The sequence below is a fragment of the Triticum urartu genome, chromosome 2A (assembly GCF_056163025.1).
Source record: "Triticum urartu cultivar PI428250 chromosome 2A, HENAU_Tu73, whole genome shotgun sequence".
Classification (NCBI taxonomy): domain Eukaryota; kingdom Viridiplantae; phylum Streptophyta; class Magnoliopsida; order Poales; family Poaceae; genus Triticum; species Triticum urartu.
The window spans coordinates 613,468,651-613,477,816 of NC_141874.1; the positions used below are offsets into that span (position 1 = coordinate 613,468,651).

The 9,166-nt window shown below is 46.6% G+C and overlaps 1 protein-coding gene across 2 annotated transcripts; it reads left to right on the plus strand.

Annotated features, from left to right (window-relative positions):
• Positions 1-3,462: 3,462 nt before the first annotated feature.
• Positions 3,463-6,165, plus strand: LOC147986219 (uncharacterized). 2 transcript variants are annotated; one of them, XM_087544558.1, is made up of 7 exons: positions 3,463-3,628; positions 3,730-3,896; positions 4,151-4,246; positions 4,340-4,426; positions 4,540-4,671; positions 4,761-5,763; positions 5,844-6,165. In XM_087544558.1, the coding sequence occupies exons 1-7, from the start codon at positions 3,521-3,523 to the stop codon at positions 5,916-5,918; spliced, it is 1,668 nt and encodes a 555-aa protein (XP_087400684.1). In that variant the 5' UTR covers positions 3,463-3,520; the 3' UTR covers positions 5,919-6,165. The 2 variants fall into 2 exon arrangements, with proteins under 2 accessions (XP_087400684.1, XP_087400683.1); XM_087544557.1 differs by having other exon boundaries at positions 3,473-3,628; positions 5,849-6,165.
• The last annotated feature ends 3,001 nt before the right edge of the window (positions 6,166-9,166 follow it).

A 9,166-nucleotide genomic window follows, 5' to 3' on the forward strand; every position in this document is an offset into this window, starting at 1 on the left:
GTTGGAGGGAGTGATCCGGCAGGCGAGGTATGGTGCCAGGCGGCATCGTACATGGAGTGTTGAATTCGAGCGCTAGTGTGGTCATGAGAGAGGGTCGGAGCGAGGTCCTGGGTGGTTAGGGTGAGAGAGAGATTGGGAGAAGGTGGGACGATGTGCGTTTCTTTCATGTTTTCCTTATTTTGTGATGTGTGATTTATTTTCAAAGATATTTTTTTTGCATGGGATTGCTGGATGGGAAGAGGTGTGGATCTTTTTCCAGCAATTTTTGTGTGGGGGCGTATGAGGAATAACCATTACAACGATAATGATAGCTGACGCTCTCCTTTAGAACATCTCCAATAGCTCCTTTATCCCTGAAAATATTATTGTTAGGGGCTGTTCGGAGGCCCTCCGCTCTGCGCCTCCGCTCCCGAAGCGGACGGAGCTGTGGCTAGAAAATTCAGAACGGCCGAAACGGTGCTCCCCAGCTCCGCATATTTTGAGGAGCTGGTGGATCCCCGAACGGGCCCTTAGAGTTACGGACCTCATATATCTCATCAAAATATAAACGTGAATTTTCTACGGACCTCATATATCTCATCAAATTTCCTTCACGTTTACGGGAAGATGAACCTTTCCATATAATTTGGCGGATTGAAAATTGTCTAGAATTTGACGGGAGGAGACCGTCAAGCAACCCCCATGCTGCCACCACGCCGCCCATCTCACCTGTTATGTCTCGCCGCAAACACGCTCGCACCCACACACACACACACACCCGCGCACCCCTCCTACACACACACACACATGTGCATCGTCTCGTGCCAAGCTCGTCGAGCGCCTACCGCCATGGCCATGGCAGACTCGGGCAACCCCCCCCCCCCCCCCCCCTAGTCCTTTGCAGTTCGCGCCTCGTGCACCCCCGTGTGCCGCAGCAAGCAACCACACCCCAACGCAACTCCTCATCGTCGGTCGGGCTCGCTCCGACTAGGTCCGATGCCTCGGTTGTGCTCATCCATGACCGCCTGTCGTGCGTGCCTGAACTGCCGAAAGGTCTTGTTTAATTGAAAATAGAAAAAGTATTTTTTTTTTGAGGAAGATGTTTACGGGAACGAAAAGTAGTCAACATACAACTTTACCTAAATTATCCAAACATCCGGTAAAATAACTTTTACAAAAAGGCTTTTACAGAAGCTATTGAAGATACTCTTTAATTGTAGTGATGTGTGTGCTGATAATCTCATCACTAGAAGAAAGACTTACCACACCACATTTCTTACATGTAACCAAACATCAACATGTTGCATCTAGGGAGCATATACTTGCAACCAAACACCATGCTTGTGTTTTTAGTGTCATGCAGCATGAGATTTCGTGGTCAACAAACGTTTGACCTAGTGGCTGCCCTTACGCTGCAATGTAGCATGTAGAAGCAGGTCCGTCCGTGCTTATCAGACGTCAACAAGCGGATATAAATGTTATTTATCCTTTTATATCATCAATATATCAGGTGGAAATTTGAACGAAAAAACATAGGCCACCGTTCGACCTCCTCGCCGCTCCCCCGTATGCGTGGTTTAACCATCCTGACAACAAGGACAAATGATGATATAAAAGGATAAATAACATTTTTATCTTGTCAGTTCTTCATGTCTACACAAAGCAATATTTATGGATTTTTTCTAACGGTTTTTCTTTGAGATAGTGAAAGTTCCCTCGAGATGTAGTTTAACTTGTAATATTACATGATTAGCATTTTTCAAATACATGATTAATATTTTTATATATACATCAGATACATTTTTAGCATGATTAATATTCTTTGAAAAATATTACATGTTTAGTATTTTTTAAATACATGTTTAATATTTTTCAAATACAATATTAACATTTTTTAAATATAAGTTCTGATGTATATTTTTTTCATACACATTATCAGTTTTAGGTATACATCTAATAAATTTTTATACAATTTTACTTTTTTTTGAACATATGATAAACATTCTTTCCAAATACAAGTTTTGGGAGCATTTTTCAAATACGTGTTATATATTTTTGGATGTTATGAAAAAATTAAGCTTCATGGACATCGTGTACATTATATAATTGTTTTTTAAATGTCATATTTTTAAAAATGTGTGAACATTTTTAAAATTCAATGTATGTTTTTAAACATTTTTTAAAATGTCACATATCTTTTTTTGTAATGCATGATTTTTTTTAAATGTCGCAAACACCACAATATAAGTTGTTTTCTTATACTCCCTTCGTCACAAAATAAGTGACTCGACTTTATACTAACTTTAGTATATAACAAGAAAAAATAACAACATGAAAAATGTTTATCCCTTCTAGATTATGTTGATGTAGCGCTGAGTTAAGGGTGACCATGAGGCCACATGTTCGAGCTGCGGGGCACTCCTTTTTCGGGTTAGATTTTCATTTGAAAATTTTGGTCCATGTTTATTTTCTTGACAAGAAAGCCTCCATGATTTTTTGGTCCGTGTTTATATAGTATATAAGATATAAAGACTAGGCGTGCTTTCTGAGATAGAAACATCACCGGCCTGGTTGTTGTACACGCGAGCCTACCAGCAACTAGTCGTGGGTTCAGAACCCCACCCATGCCCTAGCTTTTTCATTTTACTTTAGGGGCTCAATACATAAATAAAAAAACTTGAGGGTTTTTCTATAAATATATGGATCCTCCGTCTTAAAATAAATGTCTCAACTTTAGTATAATTTTATATACTAAAATTAATACAAAATTAAGACACTTATTTTGGAATGAAGAAAGTATCATGCAACATCAGCTGACGATGGGCCCTGGCCATGTTGGCATGCTATGCAGGCGACAAATACTTCCTCCGTCTCAAAATTCTTGTCTTAGATTTATCTTGATACGGATGTATCTTTTTTTTGCGGATGTATCTAACACTAAAATATGAATAGATACATCCGTATGTAGACAAATCTAAGACAATAATTTTGGGACGGAGGGAGTATGTCCAAGTAGGCAAAATGTGACCATATTTATACGTCCGTGCAAGTTTGATGGCCAAAAACATATATTTTATAAATTTATACACCAAACTAACGGTCACTTGTCACGTACTACAAGTTTTCTGACTCCTGGTGTATTTACTCATAAAAAATCTGCATGACTTGATTGAGATCATCACCAGTGAAACAGAGCTGGAGATCGAGCATTGGCCCGTTCAAACTTCCGAATAAAATACTGGCACGAAACGTAAGGTCCCACGCACGATAAATTTCGAAGTTTCGAACGCCTCGATCGGTCATCAGTCATCACTCACCAGCGCAGCCACCCACCACCGCGCCGCGCCGCGCCGCTAGTGGCCTCCACCCCAACAACGGCCAGATTCCTCGCGAATCCAAAGGGAGACGCAACCAAAATCCCCCCCGCAAAAATCCCCCCCAAAAGCTCAGTTCAAACCGAAGCGCTCCATTAACAACTCCATCTAAATCGAATCCCGCAGCCCACCCCCACCCCCACCCCCACCCCCGCATCTCCGCCTCCATGGGCTGCTTCCTCGCCTGCTTCGGCGGCGGCGACGGCGACCGCCGGCGCCGGAAGCCGCGGAGGCGCTCGCCAGCGAGGCTCCCGCCGCGGCCGCGGCCGGACCATGTGAGATTCCTGGTTTTGGAGCACCCCGTCCTGCCTGCCCTAGCTAGGGCGCCTTGGTTGCGGCGAGTTCGTTCCTGATCGGCTTTGGGTTTGCCCCGCAGGTGGCTCTGGCCGGCGAGGCGTCGTCGCTGGCGGATGCGGTGGCGAAGCAGGTGTCGGCGCCAATGCCAGAGGCGAGAGCTCTGGCGCCGCCTCCGCCACGGCCGCCGCTGGCCGTGGAGGTTACGGGGGAGGTGGTCGCTGCCGCGAGCCCCGGAAAGGAGCGGAGGTGAGCTTATAACCTACATTGCGTCGTTGTTTGCCCACGGTCGCTCCTGTGCTCGGATGCTCGTGTTATGTACCTGTGTGAGTGTGCGCGATAGAAATGCCATGACTGGTTAGGAGAGAATTGCAGCTCTGGTGTTTGCTAAAATGCCACAGAGAAGCACCATAGTAGAATTATTACTGGTGGATACAGGCATAACTTGCTCACTTGCGCCCAACAGATGCGAATTGCCGTTCTTACTGCTGGTTTCTGTGCAGGGAGTTGAGCGAGCAGAAAACTGTGACATCGCCAACGCCGGCAGTGGATGCCGTGGAGGAGGTGGTCACTGCCGTGAGCCCTGGAAGAGAGCTGAGGTGCGTGGAACCTTCATTGGATGGCCATTACGTGTCTCTGTGTGTTTTCAGATTCTGTCAGTAACTTGTGTTTGCTGTGCTGTTTCTTGGCAGGCAGTTGAGCGAGCACAAGGAAGCGCCTGCACGCTCTTTACTGCTGGAGAAGGTAGTCACACCACCACTCCCCGGAAGAGAGCCGAGGTGTGTGTGACCATCCATTCCTCGCCTGCCTTTACGTTGCCTGTGCATGTTTACGGATTCCTTAAGTAACTTGTGTTTGCTGTGGTGTTTCTTACTTAATTGTTTCTTTGCAGGCAGTTGAGTGAGCACAAGGAATCACCTGGACGCTCCTTGCTGCAGGAGAAGGTACTCACACCACCACTCTCCCCAGTGAAATGTTCACCTGTGGCAGCAGCTGTTGCTTCAACTCCTGATATGGAACTCAGGTAGATGAATGAAATGTTTCATCCTTTCTGTACGAATTATTATTCAGATTATGTGCCTGTTAATATATGCTGTCTTTCATGATGTCTAGGGAGGTGAGTGAAGAGGATAGCCACAGTGGTGGCAAGAAGAAAGTGACATTCGACATGAATGTTACAACATACGAAAATACATCGTCACCTGACCAAGAAGAGATACCCTCGGAGCTTGTTAAGTGGATGGAAGATGAAGAGGAAGAACACATGCAGAAGACTGTTCTTTTCTCAGAGAATCATCGGTACGGGAATTGCACAGACAGTGATGATGACAATGGAGATGAGTATGGTGAGGATGACAACTACGGTGATGATAGTGATGCAGAGGAGGATTTCGTGGACTGCAAGATTGACTTGCTGGATGAGGAGGAAATAAGAACTGAAGAGAACCCAGAGGAGTCTCAGGAGTCTCTGTTCTCACTGCCAATGTCTAATTATACGCAGGATGACCAAGATGTCAGCAGCCCTGTGCCCAAGAGCAGTGTTACCCCTGCACAGGAAGAAAGCCCTCTAATCCAGGGGAACAATCACCGTGATAGAAGCCAGTATGTCCGTCCTGTTTTGAACCCAGTTCAGAATCGAGAACAGTGGAAGGAAGTTAAGGCCCAAGCAGGACCAGTTAAGAAGTTGTACAAGGAGAATGTAAACTCGGTGCCAAATGTAGGTGCAACCCTTACTTGTAAGGTTGCAAATCAGACGAAGATTGGCCCTAGCAACTCTAGCAAGGGGGAAGTTTCTGTGGATGCAAGCCTCTCTACATGGCTAGTTTCTTCAGACAACTCAACAGTTGATAAGGCGCAAAGTAAATCCCCCCGTTCAGTTTCCTCTGTATGCAGACAAGAAAGGCCTGTCCTGGGTGCTTTGACTGTTGATGACCTTAAGCAATCGTCAGCTACATCATCTCCACGAAGGTCTCCAAGCCATAACCATGAAGAGGTGCCGATCTTGGGTACGGTGGGAAGTTACTGGAGTAGCACAAAGCAGGGTAATGAGTACTGTTCTTCTAGGTCTGATTCAGGAACTAATGGAATCCCCAATTCAACAAGCAAATACAGAGAGGTGCACTAAACACGCCGAATGCAATCATGTATTTCTTGCAATTGTGAGTGATATACTTATCCGTTAATGATTTGTTGCAGGACAGAAGGGTGAACTGGCACTCGACTCCCTTTAATGTGAGGCTGGATAAAGCTATGAAGAAATCTTCTGCATGAGTTGCTGGCACTGCTGCTAAAGATCTTTAATAGTTAAAGATGTGTTGAGTTGTATAAAGAATATCCCACTTTGTGTAGCAAAAAAGTCCGTAGATTTATAACTGAATCCAGTTTGAATTTTATGTATATTGGAGGAGAGATGTGTGTTCCCTTCTTGTGCCGGATATAGAAGTGCCAAAGAATTGGCTTGTTTGCATGACTGCCTGTGTGCATTGCAAATTGTGAAAAATTGGTTATTAGTTGCTCATCTTTTCCTGTCCCATGTTTCTTAAAATTTCCAGCTTGCTTTCATTTTTCTATGACAACGGGGCCTTGTGGGTTCTGAATTTGATGTGGAGACAAAAGCTGGAAATGTTGGCACAACCTCGATTTCACCGTAAGTTGAGTAAAGCACACGAGGCAAGAACAAGGTAGTCCTGGCAGCACCACAGTTAAAGATTTGCAATTGCATTTGAGGTTTTTTTTTTAAATGCTAGATGCTTACTCGGTCTCACACTATACAAACGCATTATGTTCTTGTCGGAAATTCCGCATATCTTTTTTCCTGTCTTATTTCACTTGGGACTACTGCTTAGTCAACCTCTTGGGACCACTCATGGCTGCTAATTCAGTCGGACTAGCGCAAACATTGTGTTCATATTGCAAATGATGGTTCACATGATGTAATACTGCGATTATTCTTCTCGGGGGTTTTGTGGTGACCTATGGGATTTGTTGCATACATGAAACCACATGAGAGTTTTGAAGTAGTGTGACCCTTTGTACATGTTATCCATGTAGAGAAAACCGATGCGACGTGGTACATGGACGGCTTGAGATGTTGCAATGTTTTTGCATGTGTTCTTTTATAAAACACGAGAAATCCATAGCAATGCGGTCTCGGCTGTCTAGATCAGGCCACACCTACTTTGTGCGTGTCGGCAGCCAATATTGGTGCCCTTGTTGGCAGTGGTCGCAGTGGTTGTTGCAGGTGGCTGGGACACGCGGTGGATGCGGCTTGGGGGAAGCACAATAGAGGGGTAGCCGTGGGGTGGACCGTTGTGAGGTGCTCTCCAGCTCTAGGCCTAGGTGGGTTGTCGCCTGGACGGGGCTTGCTGCGACCTTGGTCGAAAGAGGGCGGGTGGTACGTCTTAAACGTATCTATATTTTTTTATTGTTACATTATATTACCATTTTTATAGCAATTTATATTATTTCATCGCCACAAGTTCCTGTTTCGTGAAGATCCAATCTGGAGGCATGTTTCGGGGCTCTACCAGTGGGGGAGTCCATTGCCAAAGGCTTCTTCATCAACCTTGTTGCCTCCATGCCTATGTGTGAGTAGTTCCATTTGGACCTTAGGGTCGGTAGCAAGATGACTCTCTCTCTCTCTCTCTCTCCAATACCATGTTCTCGTGAGCTGCCTCGCATGATCGGGATGAATTCGATGTAATCGGTGGAGTGTTTGTCGAGATATTATGAATTGTCACTTTATGATTTGACTGTTCATTGAAATCAATTAAATCTTTTGAGGTCTTTTTGCTGTATAATTAAATAGTTTTGCATGCTCTCTGATCTATCTATCTTCTCTGACCTGGTTTGATGGGTTTTTCTTCAGAGGAAGTGGTGCTTTGTAGTGGGTTCAATCTTTCGGTGCTCTAACCTAGTGACAATAAGGGCCAAGACACGTATTGTATTGTTGCCACTAGGGATAAACGACAGTGTCTTATCATATTGAATGATGTTTCATGTTTATTGCAATGCCCTGTTTCTTGTAAACTCAGGGGCTGTTTGTGTCGGGTTTCGGGTTCCGGCAGACCCTTGAGGTTCGAACACTGGGGTGCGCGCGGAGATCTCTCCCCTACCGATCTAAGTCCGATCCTCTCGTGCGAACTAAGATGAAAATGATGAACAACACAAGAGACACGATGTTTATACTGGTTCGGGCCACCGTTGTGGTGTAATACCCTACTCTAGTGTGTGGTGAGGTGGATTGCCTCTAGGGCTGATGATGGACAATACAAGGAAAGAACAGCCTCGCGAGAGGTGTTCTTGAGCTGGTGCGATGAACTGCTAGGGTGAGTTCAGTCGCCTATCTCTCTCTCTGCTGGGGTTCTACCAGATCTCTCCGGGGGTCCCCCTACTCTGTGGTGGCTAGCTCTATTTATAGAGGCCCCGGGCCTCTCCCCAAATAATGAGCGGGAAGGGCGCCAACAATTGGCCATTTCGAAGGGGAACATCTACTACAAGTTATCCTGACCAAAGGTGGTCTTCGGCTGCCAAAAGCACTGGCGATGACACCGTCTTGGGCTCCACGGTGACCTCCGTCCTGCCGTCCGGCTGGTCTTGGTCTCGTTGCACCGGAATGGTAACCTTTGCCTGATGCCTTGGCCTGTGCTTACCCCCTTTGCACCAAAGGGGAAACAAGGACACTGCGCAGGCCGGCGCCCGCCTGGTCTCGATCGTCATGGCTTGCGTCACGGGTTCCTCGCGAGGTACCCCTGCCTTGATCTCTCCGCCTCCTCGTGAGCCTGCCTGATGAGGCTGCCTCTGAGGAAGCTTCCTGTCGTCCGCCCCGCGAGGCTTGGCCCCTCGCAAGGGTCTTTGAGCTTGAGCTGATGAAGATGGGCCGCGCTGGGCCCCGCTTGAGCCACGCCGCAGGCTGCAGGCAGGCAAGTCTGGGGACCCCAGTTCCCAGAACGCCGACAGTAGCCCCCGGTGTATGGGAACGTAGTAATTTCAAAAATTTCCTACGCACACGCAAGATCATGGTGATGCATAGCAACGAGAGGGGAGAGTGTTGTCTACATACCCTCGTAGATCGTTCGCGGAAGCGTTATATCAACGCGGTTGATGTAGTCGTACGTCTTCACGATCCGACCGATCCAAGTACCGAAAACACGGCACCTCCGAGTTCTGCACACATTCGGCTCGGTGACGTCCTCGCCTTCTCGATCCAGCAAGAGGGGCGAAGTAGTAGATGAGTTCCGGCGGCACGACGGCGTGGTGACGGTGTTGGTGAAGAACAATCTTCGCAGGGCTTCACGTAAGCACTACGAAAACTATGACGGAGGATAAACTAGAGGAGACGGGGTAGCCGACACACGGCTTGGTGTTTCTTGATGTGTCTTTGGTGCTAGCCCTACCCCTCTATTTATATGTTGAGCCCTGGGGTCGAAACTTGGAGTAAAAGCCTCCTCAAAGTCGGTTTCACCCGAAAGGCAAGAGTCCTTCTCGGACTCCAGGGCTAGACGCCAGGGTTCCTGGCG